The sequence below is a fragment of the Pituophis catenifer genome, unplaced genomic scaffold (assembly GCF_029215685.1).
Source record: "Pituophis catenifer annectens isolate HBS135680 unplaced genomic scaffold, rPitCat1.0.hap2 SCAF_5, whole genome shotgun sequence".
In the NCBI taxonomy this organism is placed as follows: domain Eukaryota; kingdom Metazoa; phylum Chordata; class Lepidosauria; order Squamata; family Colubridae; genus Pituophis; species Pituophis catenifer.
The window spans coordinates 58,969,506-58,988,325 of NW_027256885.1; the positions used below are offsets into that span (position 1 = coordinate 58,969,506).

Genomic DNA, 18,820 nt, shown 5'->3' on the forward strand with positions numbered 1-18,820 from the left:
ATTGAAATTGCCAAGTAGGAAGCTAGGACCTAAGTTTCTGGGTCCATTTCCAATTGTGAAAGTAATAAACCCCGTAACCTTTCAGCTCAGCCTCCCACGCTTGCTAGGGAAAGTGCATCCGGTTTTTCATAGCAGCTTGTTAAAGCCGGCGGTAGGTTCCTAACTAAGGCCAGTTGACCGGGCAGCCCCAAAGCCTATGGTAGTGCAGGGGGAGACCCACTATGAGTTGAAGAAGATTTTGGATTCACGCCTGCATCAGGGCCGACTACAGTACTTAGTCGACTGGAAAGGCTACCCCCTGTCTGAGGCCACCTGGGTTAAGAGTTGGGATGTGAAAACAGACAGATTAGTCAAACAGTTTCATGATAAGTATCCAGGGAAATCTAAAGAACTGCCTGGAGGAGGTCAGGGAGGCTGAGTGGGGTCAGTTTAATTCTCTATGGTCTTTCTTTCCTTTTCCAGGACATCGTTTTTGCATGAGGAGGGGCAGCCTGTCAACCCTGGAGCCATCTTTGAGCATTTTCAGGGTTGCCACAGCGAGGCTGGATGGAGCTTCTGGGAAAGGGAGGGGGGAGTAGAGATAGCTGGGGGAATATGTAGCCAAAATAACATTGTTTGTTCTGGGAACCAAGGACACACTCACCAGCACCTGGAGGGGCATGGATGGGAGGCATCCGGGATGGAGAGAGAGGCCTGATTGGGGCATGTGATGGTTGTGTGTGATGAGGGGAAGAACTTTGGATTTTGAACTGGGTGGGGAAAACCCGGGGAACTTCCGATTCGGGTTTTCACCAGCTGTGCCAATATGACATGCCTAATAAATCTATACTTTGAGTAATCCTGCCTTGGAGTTTTGATTTCCTATGGGCTGCTACTTGGAACCCTGGCAGACTGCTTTTCACCTTGCTTTGAGGACTGCCGTTTGTCTTGCCCTAACCTTGTGGACTGCTTTTGCCCTTTGCTTTGCTTTACCTTCAGAACTGCCTTTGCCTTGTACCTTGTTGTTGCCCTGAGGACTGCCATTTGTCTTATGCCTGGACTTTGCCTTGTGGACTTTCCTGGTAATATATGGGCTGCTGTTTTTGGGACTGAGGGTGGCTGCCTTCAGGGTAGCATGGGGGTGGAGCCTTACTGGTCGTTAGCTTCTCCATAACAGACAATGAAGAGAACAATAAACAAAGCAACGTTGTCATTCCATACATTGCAGGAATACTGGAAAAGCTCAGGAGGATCTTTAGCCAACACAACATACATGCACACTTCAAACCCAAGAATACATTGAGGCAGAAGCTTGTCCGCCCCAAGGATAAAACACCCAGACACAATCTGAGCAATGTGGTATATGTAGTACAATGCAGTGAGCCATGTGCAGATCTGTACATTGGGGAAACAAAGCAACCACTTCATAAACGCATGGCACAACAGACTAGAACAAACCCATCAGGACTAGATTCAGCAGTCCATCTGCATTTAAAAGACAAAGGCCATTCTTTTGAAGACAGCAAAGTCCACATTTTGGACACAGGACCGCTGGTTTGAAAGAGGGGTCAAAGAGGTCATCTATGTCAAAATTGAACAGCCTTCTCTCAACAGAGGGGGAGGGTTATGATGTCATTTATCTCCAGTCCACAACACAGTCCTTTCAGCAGTTCCAAGAAGGCTCCACACCCATTTGCACCACCACTGATGACACAGATAAACTTCCAGGTGGCCTCAATGACTCTCTAAAAGAATACAAATGACCAGCTGTCTGCAAGGAGTATAAATCCTTCCATTCCCCACCATCCAGTCAGAGCTGAAAAAGCTGCTTGGATGAGAAGTGAAATGTCTTCAAAGAAAAATCAGAAAGTCCAGTTGCCTCTTGAAAAAAAAGCATCTTTGGGACTTACTAGTTGTTGGAGGGCCGTTTGTTCAACACTTCTTGAGGACAATAAAGGACTCTCTAAAGGCCTGCCTTGCCTTGACCACCTGGGTCATAACAGCCATAGAGGTTGAAAATAGTTTTGAACCACTGAATTTAGAAGGGAAAGGTCTAAATGAACACTGGTGAGAGATCCAAGGTAACATGGAAATTGCTGGAAAGTATGTGCCACACCCAAAACTGAAGAGAACAAACAAGTGGCTATCTGATGACACCATCAAAATAGCAGATCAGCGAAGGGCGGCCAAAGATAATAAGGATGAAGTTAAAAAGCTGAATGCAATTTTCCAATGTGAAGCCAGGAAAGACAAAAATAGGCAGTGGGAGGAGCAGTGTCAACATCTGGAAGAAGCTAACAGGAAGGGACATACTAAGGTAATGTTTGCTGTAGTGAAAATTATGTGATCCAGCTTTTCAGCACGGTAAGGAACTGTTAAAGACTGCAACAGGAATGTGACCAGCAGAAGATCAAGAACAGATGAAAAGTATATACAGAAGGACTCTATAGCAGTTTGACTTACCATGAAGATTACAATGATGACAACCTAATTAATAAAGAACAAAACATCTTGAAAGAAGAAATAAAATGGGCCATGGAGAAATTGCCAAACTGGAAAGCCCCAGGTATTGATGGAATACCTGCGGAATTACTAAGACCAGTGCCAGTTAACATCATCACTGCCCTGTGTCAAGAGATATGGACACAGCTTTTGACTGTGTAGAACACAATAAGCTATGAGCAGCTTTTTTTTTTTTATTTATTTATTTATTTATTTTCAATTTATATACCGCCCTTCTCCCTGAGGACTCAGGGCGGTGCACAGCCAGAATTAAAAACATGAAATACAAATATTAAAAACAATTAAAATCTATATAAATTTGGCCCAAAATTTAAAAAACCACAAACCAATTAAACATTTAAAAATTTTAAAAAATTTCTTCCTAAGCCAGCCCGGCTTGCTGGAAAAAGTGGGTTTTAAGGGCACAGCGGAAGGCACTGAGGTCTTGGATTCTCCTTATCTCTGGGGGCAGCTGATTCCAGAGGGTAGGTGCCCCCACAGAGAAGGCTCTCCCCCTGGGGGTCACCAGCCTACATTGTTTGGCTGATGGCACCCTGAGGAGGCCCTCTCTGTGGGAGCGCACGGGTCGCTGGGAGGTCGTCGGTAGCAGCAGGCAGTCTCGAAGATAGCTAGGCCCTATGCCATGGAGCGCTTTAAAGGTGATAACCAACACCTTGAAGCGCACCCGGAAGACCACCGGGAGCCAGTGCAGCTCGCGCAGGAGCGGTGTTACATGGGAGCGCCATGCTGCTCCCATCACTACCCGCGCTGCTGCGTTCTGGACCAGCTGGAGCCTCCGGGTGCCCCTCAAGGGGAGCCCCATGTAGAGAGCATTGCAGTAGTCAAGGCGAGAGGTGACGAGGGCGTGGGTGACTGTGCACAGGGAATCCCGATCAAGAAAGGGCCGCAACTGGCGAATCAGGTGAACCTGATAAAAGGTCTCCCTGGTTACAGCCATCAGATGTTCCTCCAAGGACAGCTGCATATCCAGGAGGACTCCCAGATTGTGAGCCCTTTCTGTGGGGGCCAAGGACTCGCCCCCAATAGTCAGTGATGGAGTCAACTGACTATATCGGGATGCCGGGAGCCACAGCCACTCAGTCTTGGAAGGGTTGAGCTTGAGCCTGTTCCTCCCCATCCAGATCCGCACAGCCTCCAGGCACTGAGACATCACTTCAAGGGCATCGTTGGGGTGGCCTGGGGTGGAGATGTACAGCTGGGTGTCATCAGCGTACTGATGGTATCTCACCCCGAAGCCACGGATGATCTCGCCCGGCGGCTTCACATAAATGTTGAACAGAAGGGGCGAGAGGACCGATCCTTGCGGCACTCCACAGACGAGAGGCCTCGAGGTCGACCTCTGCCCCCCTGCCAACACAAACTGCGACCGGTCGGAGAGAAAGGAGGAGAACCACCGCAATACGGTGCCTCCCACCCCCAACTCTTCCAGCCGGTGCAGCATGATACCATGGTGGATGGTATCAAAAGCCGCTGAGAGGTCTAACAGGACCAGAACAGAGGAGCAACCCCTGTCCCGAGCCCTCCAGAGATCATCAACCAACACGACCAATGCCGTTTCCGTGCTGTGCCCAGACATGAAACCCGACTGGAACGGATCTAGATAAGATGTTTCCTCCAGGAATTGTGGAAACTGTCGCGCGACCACACTCTCAACAACCTTCGCCATAAAGCTAAGGTTGGAGACAGGACAATAGTTGGCCAATATTGCCAGATCCAGGGACGGCTTCTTGAGGAGAGGCCTCACCACCGCCTCTTTCAAGGCAGCGGGGAAGTAACCCTCACTCAACGAAGCGTTGATAACACCCTGGAGCCTGCCTCGTGTAAACTCCCGGGAAGCCAGTACCAACCAGGAGGGACACGGGTCCAGTAAACATGTGGCCGCACTAAGTCTCCCCAAAATCCTGTCCACATCATCAGGAGTCACAGCATCAAACTCCTCCCAGATAACATTCTCAAGACTATTCCTTGTCACCCTGCCCTGATCTACCCAGTCAGAGTCCAAATCCCCCCGGATCTGAGCAATTTTGTCACACAGGTATTGTCCGAAATCCTCCGCCCTGCCTTCCAGGGGATCCTCCCGCACTCCCGGATGGAGCAGGGAGCGGGTCACCCTAAACAGGGCGGCCGGACGATTCCCTGATGACGTAATAGAGGCGGAAAAGTAATTAAACTTTGCCGTCTTTATCGCCACTAGGTAGGCCTCAATATGCGACCTTACCAGTGTTCGATCAGATTCAGCGAGACTGGCCCTCCAACCGCTCTCCAGGCGTCTTTTCCGGCGCTTCATTTCCCTCAGCTCCTCAGTAAACCAAGGAGCTGCGCGGGATCGGCACCGGGTCAGAGGCCGCAAAGGCACGACTCGGTCCAAGGCCCCACCAGCCGCCCGATTCCTCCTCGGAGGTAACAGTGAGAACACTTTATGGTGACACAGATTGGTTCAGGATGAGTAAAGGAGTTAGATAGGAAAATACTTTATCACCATTTTTGTTCAATCTGTATGCTGAAGTGATCATGCAGAAATTAGATCTGGAATTGCCTGATGTTGGAGTGAAGCTTGGGGGAAGAACCATAAATAATTTGAGGTACACAGATGATGCAACACTATTGGCTGAAAATAAGAAAGTCCTAGAAAAAAATGATCTGGAAAATCAAGGAGAAAAGTGAAAAAGTTGGGTCTTAACATCAGAAAAACAAAGATAATGACAACAGCTGCAGATGGACATGAGCTGTTTAAAATCAACAAGGAGAAAATTGAATTAGTTCGAGAATTTATCTTCCTTGCATCAAAAATTGTTCACGATGGCAGTTCTACTCCTAAAATCAAACATAGGCCTGAAATCAAACCTTGGGCAGCACTGCAATGGTTAACAATAAGATCTAGAAAAGCAGAGATATTGATATAAATACAAAAAGCAGGCTAGTTAGAGCAATAGTCTTCCCAATAATGATGTATGGGTGTGAGAGTTGGACACTAAGAATGCCTGATCGAAGAAGAATTGACACCTTTGAACTGTGGTGCTGGCGTAAATTATTGCAGTATACAATGGACAGCCAGAACAATCAACAGAGAGGTGCTGAATCATATAAAACCAGAAACATCAAGCCAAAATCACAAAACTATGTCTGATTTACTTTGGCCATGTCATGTGTGCAAATTCATTGGAGAAGTCAATGATGCTAGGAATGGTTAGTGGAACAAGAAGAAGGGGCAAGCAAAGAACATGCTGGCTTGATAACATCAAATCTGATACAAAAATGAACATCCAACAACTGAAAGAAGCTGTGCTTGACAGGGTAGCATGGAGAGCACTTGCTTATAAAGTCACCAAGAGTTGGACACGACTGAATGGTTAAAATAACAAGTAAAGCTTCAAAAATTGCAATTAAAGTCCATGCATGCTTAAGAAAAACGAGCAGCTGAAGGGAAAAGGTGTCAAGAGAATAACCTTCTGATTGCTCCTTACCAAGAATTGCAGTCATCCACCCCCACTTTTCCATCTGTGTACAATTGTCCAAAGGTCCACTTAGTTCCTTCCTAGTCTCCCCTTCATAAAAACAGGCAGCAAAGCCACCAAATAACCAGCTTTGGTGGCAAAATCAGCTGTTCATCGGCAGGAGAGAAAAAAAAACCTATCCATTCAGCATGCCATGATGGGAGAGGGGATTTTGGATTTTAACTTTTTGAATAAAATAAAATTGTTTTTAAAAAGGAAAGACCAATTCCTAGGAGTAGTCTCTTTGTTAATTGCTTTCCCCCCTGGCTCTCACATCTGGGCTGTGTTATGTCAAGTGCCAGGGAAATCAGGAGATCCAGGCAGTTCAAATGGGTATAAAGATTTATTACAAGCTTAAGCTCTCTACAAGAATCTGAACTACTAAGGGCCCAAGCAAATTGCCTGTAGATAAGAGTCACAGGAATTCAAGGTGGGCTGGACTTAGATCTCTTGTGGGTGCGAAGGGACTCATGACTGATGATGTGTTTGGCCCCTCCCTCAGGCTCAGCCTGGTCATCTCCTACATGTTGCTTCTACTGACCTAAACTGCAGTCCTTCTCTACTTCCTTTCCACAGTGTCTCACAAGCTTTTACTTTTAGCCCAGCAGCGTCTCATGAATATTTTAGTATTTTTTAATCCTTTCCTCAAAGTTGATGGAATTGCCTTTGCCCCAACTTCAGCAAGCAGTATATTGAACTGCTTTGGATCACATAATATAGAAGCAATGTTTTGCACTTACTTCAATTCAATCCTTCTTTCTAGGCTAAGGATCTACCAACCTTTAAAGACAACGACTTTCTAAATGAAGGCCAAAAGCTCCATGTTGGAGATGAATATAAAAAAAAAATCCTGGAGAAATTGAAGCAAGATGTTGAGGTAGGGTAGCTAAGCAGTTGGTTTTAGGGAATGGGGGTTGTGACTAAGAGGTGGAATCACCAGAGTCCCCACTGTTACACTAATTTTCAAGCTCTTTAAAAGGCTAGATAAGGTAGAGGTGTCTAGTAGACTCTGTCTCACAATCTAAGTGAATTTAAATGAATTTGAAAAGAACTTCCATTAGAAAAAGGAAACAGAAGAGTTTTATTTGCCTGCTACTGTCTCTTGCATTCAGCTTCACTTTGGGGATTACCTCCTTCATCCTGCTCAAGAGTAGCTCAGTTTTCCATAACTCGGGATCAACAGAAATGAGTGTTACTCCTACAAGTCTAAGAAGGAGTCTGATAACACCTTCTTGGACTAACAAGCTTTATTAGGTTTTTAAATTAATTTAAATTTAAGCAGAATGCAGACAATAAAGCACAAGATTTCAAAGTGACCATTTTGAAAATAGACTTTAACTGTACAGGGGTGTCAAACTCAAGGCCCGTGGACCAGATCCGGCCTGCAATGTGCTTACATCTGGCCTGCAATGTGCTTACATCTGGCCTGCGAAGCCGCCCTGGAAATAGCGAAGGACCAGCCTGCAGTGCCTTGGCCCAGGCAACCCGGGTGCTGATCTACAAACTGGTGGCAGCCATCTGGGCTTGAACACGGTCAGCCTTAGATCCACAAGGCTGCCCTGGAGCCAGCAAGGGGCTGCCCCCACCCCGCCCCCTGGGCGCGTGCACAGGAGGCTCGCACATGTGGGGCCTGGCGTCCCTGGTGACCATCTTGCCCCGCAGGCTGACTGCATTCTGAGCGCTTCCCTTTCACCCAGGACGCCCACATGCATACACACACACACACACACGTGCACGCAAGTGGGCAGAGGCTTCCCACTTTGACCCCTCCCCCCGTCATTGCCTCTGTTGTCTCTCCCCTTGCAGCCCCGTGCTGTGACATTGGGGAGGAAAAGAACGGGAGAGATAAGAGAAGCTGGGATGGGAGCTTCTTGCAGCCTTCCCCGAGGCTGGGGGTGGGAGCTGGGGGGGCAGGGTGCGATGCAATCTACAGCAGGTTGGGGGAGATGTGCACGCCACAGTCCCTTAAGCACACACCATTGAAGTAGTAATAGGTGAGAAAAAGAAACAAGCACTCCAAAAAAAGGAAGGAAGGCAATGGGAATGAGAAGGAAGGAAGGAGGATAGGAATGAGGGAGGGAGGAAGGAAGGAGATTAGGGAGGGAGGGTCTGAGGGAAGTCCTGCCTTAGCACTTGGCTACCAGCTGCCCTTTCGCTATCCCCTTGCCCCCTCCTCTTCTGGTGGTCTCCCATCCTATAGCTGAGGATGCTTTTGTTACAAAGCTGGCTCCTCGCAAGGAGTAGGAGTGGGCCTCCCTCTGACCCACTCACTTTGCCCTCCTGCACACACCATTAGCAACCTGGCCAAGGAGAGAGAGCACAGCAGCAGGAGCCTCGAGGAGGAGGTAAGTGCAGCCAGGTGCCCCCTTGGGGAAGCGGAGCTGAGCTGGGCTGGGCTGTGGGGTCCCGGTGCTCTGGGAGCTCAAGGGCCAGGCTGGGCGCTTGGCCTCGGCTGCCCAGGGCTCCGGGCAGCCCGCACCGCCATCCGGGGGTCTTCCGTGTGGCCTGAGAGGGACAGCGAGGCTCCTCTGTTGGAGAAGGGTTTGGTGCTTGCCCTGGTCTTGCCTTCCTCCACTGGAGACAATAGATAACCCCCAGCCCTGCCCAGGCCACCACAGGGGCCCCCAACGCAAGTGACATTGAGCTGGCCACACACACACCCTGCCTCCCCAAGGTCAACCACAACCCTGATGCGGCCCTCAATGAAATTGAGTTTGACACCCACCATTGAAGTGAAACTGCTGAACTCGTATACATCAAAAAGTTTCAGGCAACCTCAAAATGTTTCCACAAATACAGTGACTTTTTTCACATATTACAATTGTTAATTGATTAGGTACTTGCAATCTGTCTCACATGTAACCTGCACTTGTATAACTAGTTTCTCCCACCCACCCTCACCCCCACCCTGCCTCATCCCATTTTAAATCCTATATCAGTCTACTCACTCCGTGCATCTGATGAAGTAAGCAGCAAACTCACAAAAGTTTATTAAGTCTTTTAATAAAATTTGTTAGTTAGAAAAGGTGCTACCAGACTCCTAATTTTTTTTTGCCACCATAGACTAAAAACATTCTATAATCCTGTAACCATAAGAATTCCAAACGATCATGTAGAAAAGCTTTGAGATTTAAGTGACTTGGAGTCCCAATACTTAGAGCTGGTGCCAAGTTAATGAAAGATGGCTTAACTCAAATCCTGGAGGTGATATAGAGACCTTGAAAATGAGAAGGAATGTCTTTCTGTTGACTTCCAGTTTCTTGCACAGCTGAAGTTCATGGATTACAGTTTGCTGGTAGGGATTCACGATGTTGATCGGGCTGAGCAAGAGGAGATGGAATTTGAGGCAGAAGATGAAGAATGTGAGAATGATGGCATAGGTGGGAATCCAATTGGCTCCTATGGGACTCCACCTGAGAGTCCCGGTAACCTTCTCAACTTCCCACATTTTTTCGGGCCTGGGGAGTTTGATCCATCAGTGGATGTCTATGCTATGAAAAGCCATGAAAGTAAGTGCTGGGATCTGGATGCTGGGAATGGGAGTGGAAGACAAAATGTAAAGTTGTCTGGTGAAAGCCAGAGTGTTATCCTCTGACTGTAAGCATTTACTGATATGTGGTAGTTATTTGAATCAGCGTTGCTCACTCCACTTTCTTGGAAATCTTAAAACTGTTTGACTCCCTAAACTACAGCAACGTAGCCAATAAAGCTGCCTTAATTACAGACATGACTTCCAATCTAATCTTCCCCTGTAGTGTGCAGCCACCGTAAAGGGTAGGAGTGTCTATTTGAGAGCCAGGTCAGAGTTTAGACAGAGCTCACTTACATCCTGAAACAATTTAAAGCAGGATTAAGAATAATTTGCAACACAGGAAGGTTCTGTGATAGAGAAGATGACTTGGGTGCCTTCTATAATACACAAATTGTAGGAGAAGAGCATGCAGAGCTGGGGAGGTGGAGATAAATGCATCATTGCGTTGCCACAAGAGATTCAAGTCCAGCCCCCCTGTGGATTCCATTGACTCTTATCTAGTGCCAATGTAGTGCTGACCATTAGTTGACTAGATTCTTGTGTATCTTCTATACTGCAACTTTAGGAATGGTCCTGATTCTTTGTGCCTGACATTATGTCTTGTCCTTATTGAAAAGAATCTAGTCAATTAACAATCAGCACTAAATTGGTGCTAGATAATGGTAAATGGAATTTGTGGGAGGCTGGACTTGGATCTCTTGTGGCAATGCAAGGCCTCTAAACTGATGATGTGTTTAACTCTGCCCCTGGCTGTGCCTGCCCTTCTACACAAATGCCCAGAAGATCCTCATGCCCTTTAGTAGCATTGTCCAGTTCTGCACTGTGCCTACAGGTAGTATTCAACCTATAACCATTCATTCAGTGACCATTCAAAATGGTGATGGTACTGAATGAAGGGTCTTACAAACTGCCCAAAGTTATAGTTGTTACAGCACCCTTGCAGTCATGTGAACAAAATTTGGGTGCTTGGCAGCCCAACCGCAATTACAACTGCAGGGGCAGTGCAACTCTCTCCACCCGCCTGTCTCCCTCCCATCCAGCCCACCAGTGCACAGAAAACGTTCTGCAGCCCAGGAGGTCTTGGCCAGCTACAGGGCCCACTGGTGCGCAAAAGTCTACCATGGCCCAGGTGGCCTCGGTCAGCTACCTAGCCTACCAGCATGTGCAAAGCTTCTCGCATTCATGTTTTTTCTTTTCCTCATGCAGAAGAAACTCATGCATTGGGCTGGAAAGACAAGGCAGGATCGCAATGATCCACACTTTGTTTCTGCAGCCCAACAAAGGATTTCCACTCACACTTCATGCATGGAGAGGAGGGGAAATCATTCAGTAGGCAGCAGCAGCTTGCAGTCTTCTCTGCCAGCTTCCCTACTGACTTTCTGGGGAAGCTGGCAGAGAAGATTGCAAATAGTAATCCTGTGAATGTGGGGTGCTTGGCAACCAGTCTTAAGTGTGAACAGGTTACCAAGCACCCAGATCACAATCACGTGACTGCACAGAGGGGATGGTGCAATGTTTTATGATGACCAGAAGTGTGTTAAAAGACTGGTCATAAATCAAGGACTACCTATATTCCACAAAGTTTGAAACAAACCAATTTCCTGTCATGTATACCATAGTTGATGAGAAAAATGCTCTGTGCATACTCAAATCATCTGCTTACTTTTTCACCTGCTTCCTCAATATTTTCACTAGTGTGTTATAGATACTATTTTGAAGCATCTGCTGAGTAAGAAACTAGTTCTTGAGTCATTTATCTAGCCTAGAAAATTCTGGAGTGCTTTAGTTGTGCTTGCACTTTGGTAAGAATAGCAAACCCTAAAAACAATTCTCTGTCCTTCACCACTGAGAAATGTTTCTCTCTTGTTTTAATCAGGTGCCCCTAAGAAGGAAATATATTTCATGGCCATTATAGATATCCTTACGCCATATGACACAAAGAAAAAAGCAGCGCATGCTGCCAAAACTGTGAAACATGGGGTAAGAAGGAACTATTTCTTTTCTTTGTCCTCAGCGTGCTTAGCCAAGCAATTCCATATTTCATAATATGTTTCAGAACAACTGAAGGCACATTTGCTTGAGCAGTGATGCAAAATTGCTGGAGGGAGGCAGGGATCGAACCATTTCATACATGCATTGATGGGGCTGATATTTCCATGAGGTTTTTGAAAGTTTTTTTCTTTCAGTACATTATACTTGTTTGGGGTTACACTACAGTTTTTACTTGTTTATCACTCAAAATGATAATACCGTGTTTCCCCGAAAATAAGACCCTGTCTTATATTTTTTGAACCCTGAAATAAGAGCTTGGCCTTATTGCCATGCACTCAAAAGCCCTATTGGGCTTATTATCAGGGGATGTCTTATTTTGGGGAAAACGGTAGTTTTTCAGGAGTTCTGGTTGCAGAGGGCTCTAGAATTTGCAAAAAATAATGAAAAGTTGAGATAGACATTTTGTTCAATAAAAATCATATACAGCCAGAGTAACTCAGGTTGTCCACCTCTACATCAGATATTAGGTTCCAATGGTTCAAGTATATGTGGATCACCATTCTGATTATCATTTAAGCAAGATCCATCACAATCTTTCATTTTCTAATCATTTTGGTTCTCATTTTCTGCCCATTCTGCAGCTTTCAACTGTACACATCAGGAATATTTTAATGTGACCACACCACAGATACATTTTGATATGATTTTTCTGTTGCTGTTGTTCTGTCTTCTGTTTTTGTCTATGCCTATGTCTTTTTTCTCCTACAAGATATGTCCTTTCAGTGGAGGTCTTGCCAGTGTACATGACTTCCCTCTTAAATAACCTTGTCCAGTTCAGCTCTGCCCATCAGGGCTTCATCATCCAAAGCCATAGGTTAGAGAATGCTAAATGAGGGCCAGAGTGAAATTAGTGCAGAAGAACCTTTGGAGCATTCAGAATCTAGAGCTGAGGCTGTTAGGATAGCAGACAATGTCTCCTTCCAGTCCAATGTACCTGTTCAACTGGGCAAGATCCAGTGCCTTTCTGCTCAGTTTTTTTTCCTTTTCACCTGCCTTAGCAATAATTTTAAGAGGACTCTTGGTCTCCTGAGAGGTTTTTCCAATGAAATGCTAATCCCAATTTTTTGCTGGGCTGTCCTCTACCCTCAGCCCTTTATTTTAATTTAAGACTATAACAATATACTTTGGGTGTTTGAGCAGGTGCTGAAGTCACTGTTGGGGAGGTGGTCCTACTCTTTTCTTGATCCTAAGGCAGGGCTGTCAAACTCCCGGCCCACAGGCCGGATGCGTCATGCGCTGGCCACACCCACATCCGGTTTAGCGAAGGGGGAAAAAGTCCCGATACATCATGTGACACTGCCGTGACGACGTGAGTTTGACACCCGTGTCCTAAGGCATACTGCATCACCTTTCAGGTAAGTGCCTTTGTTGTTCCTCTGCCTGAACAAGCATGAGAGAGAGGATGGGTAGCTGACTTGTAACCACATTTTTCTGGTGGCTATATAAACAGCTGTTCAGGTGTTCTGCTTCTGCCTCTCTGCTGCAGGTGATTATTTGGCTTTCTCTGGATTGAGCAGAAACGCAGAAAGAGAGCTTTGCCCTTTGGGACATGCAAACTGGACTGGGTTTGGAGAGCATTCTCTGCTGTCAAAAAGGGCTAGGATGGTGAGAAAATGTTTGAAAACTTAGTTACAGATAAGCAGTTTTTCTTCATATATGCGTATGGTTAAGAGGTGGTTTCCACTGCTGGTTTCCCTCAAGATAAGTCATAATCTCCTGCAGATTCTGAAGAGGACAAAACAGTATAGAGCCATTTGCTACTTCTCTGAGTTTTGAAAATTTGGGACAACCTCTTTAAAGGATTGGCTGATGCTGAGTCTTGTGCTTGAATGAAATTACATGTGCTTTAAGTTCTTTATTTTGTCTTCCAGGCTGGTGCAGAAATTTCCACTGTCAATCCAGAGCAGTATTCGAAACGCTTCAATGAATTTATGTCCAATATCCTAACATAGTTGTCTCCCCATTGTTGGCAGAAAAGGAGGAGAAGAAAAGTAGAAAGGGGGGGGGGGCTATTATTTCCAGTGCTACAGGGATGCAGCCCAGTCTCCTGGGTGTGATGTTCTGTGAGTGTGTGATGACAATGTGACCTAGCAGAAAACTAACCTCTAGCTGTGGGCCTCTAAACCTGGTGGAAAATGGGACCTTTTCTCTTCTATTTTGGTTGCTACAATAAATATCCAAACATAAACCTGAGGAATAAATTAGTGTTGTTTTGTACTTCTTTTCTTTGAAAAGCATCACAGTCAACAAATGGTCAGATGTTAATGTGAATACATAACAAGATATAAATGATGGTTTCCTTCGTTTGTTCATCACTCAGAGCAAATTCTCTGTTGCTTTCTCTAAGGATTGGACAAGAAATGGCTTGCCATTTTAAGGACAAGAACTGCAATGATGCAGGAAAACCATTTTAAGTCAGTTGAATGAAGACTTTTTACTTAATGGTCTTTTGATATCCCAGTTTCTTTTCTGCATTTCCATTTCAAAAAAGATGAGAAATATGAAGGAATAAGATGGCTGCTTAAAAGTTTTATGCAGATCAAGGGAGGAAAAAAGCAGTTTCAGAAGAATCTGTATTTATAATGGGATATGATAACGATTTCTTGGTGGAGATCATGAAGAGGTGAGGTAACTATGTGAAAATAATATCTTGATGAGCTGCAAATACATTTGTATTGAGTTGGAATACAACCTGGATTAAGTTATCTCTGTAAGGTAATGATCTATCAGAGTTAAATTATTCATGGTTCAATCTTTTATACGTTGATCTGGTTGTTTATGCTGTAAGATGATATTTTCCTGTTAAAAAAAGTTACCGTATTTTCCGGCGTATAAGACGACTGGGCGTATAAGACAACCCCCAACTTTTCCTGTTAAAATATAGGGTTTGGGCTATACTCGCCATATAAGACTACCCCTCTTCCAATGCACACCAAATAAAAATTAAAAAACATCAACTGGCTCACCTACAATGTAAAAGCAGCTGTGCTAGTCCCAAAATGGCCCCTGCAACAAGCAGGAACCTCACACAGCCACAAAAAGCCCCCCAAAAAACTTTCACACTCTAAACACACACAACACAATTGGCTCACCCACAATGTAAAAGCAGCTGTGCTAGACCCAAAATGGCCCCTGCAACAAGCAGGAACCTCACACAGCCACAAAAAGTCCAAAAAAACAACTTTCACACTTTACACACACAAAATTCCACATACAGCTTTATGAGATTTTGTGTGTTTGTGTAGTTAGAGTGAAACACTACAGAAACACACTAAATCTCAGAAAGCTGCACAAATATTATTTTATTTTATTTTTATTTTTATATGAAAGCTAAATTTAAAACTTCCTAAACTTTAAATGGCTAGGTCTAAAAAAGAACAACTAAAAAAACCCCAATTGACTATTTTTTTTAAAGCTCCCAAAGGGGAAAAAAACTTACCAAATAGAACAGGGGTCTCCAACCTTGGCAACTTTAAGACTTGTAGACTTCAACTCCCAGAATTCCTCAGCCAGCTTTGCTTTGCTGGCTGAGGAATTCTGGGAGTTGAAGTCCACAACTCCCTGCTTGCTTGATTGCAGGCAGGGAGTGGCTTGCTGATGGATTAGATTCAGGCAAGCAAGGCAAGCGTTGTGACTAGCAGCTGAGGTAAGCAAGCTGGAGGGGGAAAACTTTTTTCCTTTTACATGGCTCTGGCCATTCCAGCTGAGTTGCAGGGAACTCAGCTGGGATGGGATCAACCGTCAGAGCCATGGTTCTGGCGATCCCAGCTGAGTTGCAGGGAACTCAGCTGGGATCGTCAGAGCTTGGATCGTCAGAGTAAAAGGGAAAAAACTTTTTTCGTTTTACATGGTTCTGGCGATCCCAGCTGAGTTGCAGGGAACTCAGCTGGGATCGTGGAATCGTCAGAGCTGGGATCGTCAGAGCCATGTAAAAGTGAAAAAACTTTTTTCCTTTTACATGGTTTCTGGCGATCCCAGCTGAGTTGCAGGGAACTCAGCTGGGATTGTCAGAGCTTGGATCGCCAGAGCCATTTAAGGCTCGTCAGAGCCTTTTGGGCTGGTCTGCCTGGTTACAGGAGAACGACACCCGGCGTATAAAACGACCCCCGACTTTTGAGAATATTTTCATGTGTTAAAAAGTCGTCTTATACGCCGGAAAATACGGTACCACTTCTTTGTAACATCTTATGCTGTGAACTACTGTGCTAGAAATAAGTTTCCCTCTAGCTTTAGGATCATTCCATGTTGGGAAGAATCCAGTCTCAGAATATGGGGAAAATGTAATAAATAAAGTGACTGCTCTTAACCACTAGGACCGTTTGTCCTGCTAATACAGATTGTTGGAACAACTTGCACTAGCTCAGTTTTCTTAAAAGAATCCAAATTGTTCTTGCCCCATTTGAATTGCAACTTTATTTTATAATCTGCAGTTGGATTTCACAGCCACACTTGTCAACTCTGCTGAAGATTTTGTATTCATTTATTCCATGTTTTCAGTATTCTTATCACGAGGATGGGTTGTGTGTAGTTTTCTTTCTTTTCTTTCTTTTTTTAAAAAGAGGGATTTGGCAGGTTATTGAACCATCAACTTGCAATCAAGACACTTTGTTTCCTCTTCCTGAAGGTGTTCCTTACACATGCCTTTCTTTTGAATGTGACTGTTGGGGTGTTTATGTTCTGTGCCTTCTGCTTTGTGGATTCTGTCTTTTTGGGAGTAAGGTAAATATTTCTTTTTTGTTCCCCTCATGTATGTGCACTCTTTCAGATGGGATTTTTCCCATTTATAAACAACAAAAATCCCACAATTTACTCTGCAATACCAAAGTAATAGAATGGTTTGCAAAGCTTAAAAATCATGGCATATGCTATACATAGCATAAGATTTTGTTAAGGCATCAATGAAACTATAAATTAGTAATGGGATATGAAGGTTCTTTTTTTCCCCACCTATGACTTCAAGGCAAATTTCTCTTTTGTTAGAAGGCACAATGTTTAGCTTTCCCAACTGACTGTATCATAAAATTAGTGTAAATGTAGGAACTTATTTCAAAAGGCAGGCAGGCATGGGCATGTTGATGGGCTGTACATTTTCTGAAAGTCAAAGGAAATTGTACACTTGAGGTCCAATGTGAAATAGAAAATTTGATCTATCCTTAGACTAGAAATTTCATTTCCAGCTCCTTTTGTTTTAATTTTACAAAGTACATTTTGATTAAAATTGGTAAGTGTTAGCATAAAAGTATCTGTTTATCATCTATGAGTTAGTGCCCAGTTGGATTGTTGGTAGGTGTCATAGCACCTAAGATATCATTCCACTATGGCGTTGGCTCTCTCTGCTGCCCCGTTAGTACTCTGGTGAACTGCCAAGCTTAAACACTAGGAAGACCCTATCATCTGGATGAATTCCCGCCAGAACTTGGCCGTGAATTGGACCCCCCAATCCGAAATGATCCTCTGTGGTATGCCATGGAGGTGATAGATATGTAACAAGAACAGTTTAGCCAATGTCCATGCCGACGGCAACCCGGGGCAGGGTACAAAATGGGCCTGTTTTGAAAATAGATCAATGGCCATTGCTCTCTGGCAGCTCCCAGCGCTGACTTCCTCTCAAAGGTCCAAGCTCTGGACCTAAACCTCTGGCTCTCCTACACGCCCCCCCATCACCAGTGCTCTGTTGCTGCAGCCTCCAGCTTCCCTACACCCCCCATCACCAGTGCTCTGTCCCGCCCTGGTATGGCAAACCCTGAGGTTTCAGGGTTTGACAAGCAGAGTGTGTGAGAATGTGATGCACTCAGCCTCCACCGCTGCCACCCCCAAAGAGCCCAAACACCACCAACACTGAACAGGCCACAGTAGCGATGGTGTGTGTGTGTGTGAAAATGAGATTCGCCAGTGGTGAAATCCAAATTTTTTACTACTGGTTCTGTGGGCGTGGCTTAATGGGTGTGGTGTGGCTTGGTGGGCGTGGCAAGGGAAGGATACTGCAAAATCTCTGTCCCCACCCCACTCCAGGGGAAGGATACTGCAAAATCTCCATTCCCACCCCACTCTGGGGCCAGCCAGAGGTGGTATTTGCTGGTTCTCCAAACTGCTCAAAATTTCCGCTACCGGTTCTCTGAACTACTCAAAATTTCCACTACCGGTTCTCCAGAACCTGTTGGATTTCACCCCTGAGATGCACCCAGCTGCCATTGCCCTGCTTTCTGCCCACCTGCTTGCCCACCTGGCTCTCCCTGTGGCTGCCCGCACCGAGTTGTCCCTGTGGTGACTTGGCTGTGTTGAGTTGTCCTGCTATGACTTGGTGGTGGTAAACTGCCCATCACCGAGCTAGCCGTGCCAAGCTGGTCATGCCGAGTTGTCCCATTCCATCCCTCTTGAGTAACTCCATAATACCCCACTCTTTTCCTCCCAGTCCTAGGACTTGTGTGAATGTTTTGTCTTGTCCTCAGCCACCCTAAAGCCCAGGTCTGTATAACTGCATGGGCTTCCTTTTCATCTGAGTCTTGCTGCTCCTTTTTCTTGCTCAATATGCCTGGAGAGCACAGACCTGCCATTTATTTTTCTTCCGTGGTAAATGAGTACTGTTATATGAAGTTACTGTAATGGAGGCTATAAGAAACCACTAGTTATTCCATGAAGCACATTTACCCATATAAACTATTCCACAGATCCCAACTCTGTTGCCAGTAAGAATTATTTTCTACAAATGGAAGAAGGGTAAATTGTTTTTTTGACTTCATGCACAATGGTGCCCAGACAAAAGCCACCCATTAAAGCTGCTACTGGTTCTTTCAGGTTCCTCTATTCTGTGCTCTTCGTTTAAAATCTTTGCTGTGCATACTTTGTGCTTAGATAATGAGTTTGACTTTTACTATCTCTCAAGGTGATTCAGAATATATCCCTAAACACACCTTTAACTCCCTGCTTGATTTTTGCTTTCTGTCATACATTCCATTGAGCTGTTAGTCCTTACTGCTAAATTTTTGCCACTGTTTATCACATATCCCCTTTGCCATCTCCCACTCTCATATTTGTGCCTTTTACTTTGCTGATGTCTATCAGGAACTGCATGACTCCCCTCTGAACCTATCTCAAAATCCTGTATCAGGCTTAAATGACAAGCCAGGAGCAGTGCAAGTGGCCACGCTGAGGAGGCTGATGGGCAGCAAATGCCTCCATGTTTACAAGCACAATTTAACTCTTACAGAGGAGCAAAAAAGTGATACTAAAGCCATCCTAG

The 18,820-nt window shown here is 45.1% G+C and overlaps 1 protein-coding gene across 5 annotated transcripts in view; it reads left to right on the plus strand.

Annotated features, from left to right (window-relative positions):
- LOC139317411 (phosphatidylinositol 5-phosphate 4-kinase type-2 beta) overlaps positions 1-13,773 on the plus strand; it is a 144,779-nt gene extending 131,006 nt beyond the window's left edge. For 4 of the 5 annotated variants that reach the window (XM_070944456.1, XM_070944458.1, XM_070944459.1 and 1 more), the window contains 4 exons: positions 6,760-6,873; positions 9,253-9,505; positions 11,405-11,508; positions 13,452-13,773. In XM_070944456.1, coding sequence (XP_070800557.1) covers positions 6,760-6,873; positions 9,253-9,505; positions 11,405-11,508; positions 13,452-13,532 — 552 coding nt within the window. In that variant the 3' untranslated portion in view covers positions 13,533-13,773. The remainder of the gene's footprint in view (positions 1-6,759; positions 6,874-9,252; positions 9,506-11,404; positions 11,509-13,451) is intronic. The other variant, XM_070944457.1, reaches the window with a different exon arrangement.
- The last annotated feature ends 5,047 nt before the right edge of the window (positions 13,774-18,820 follow it).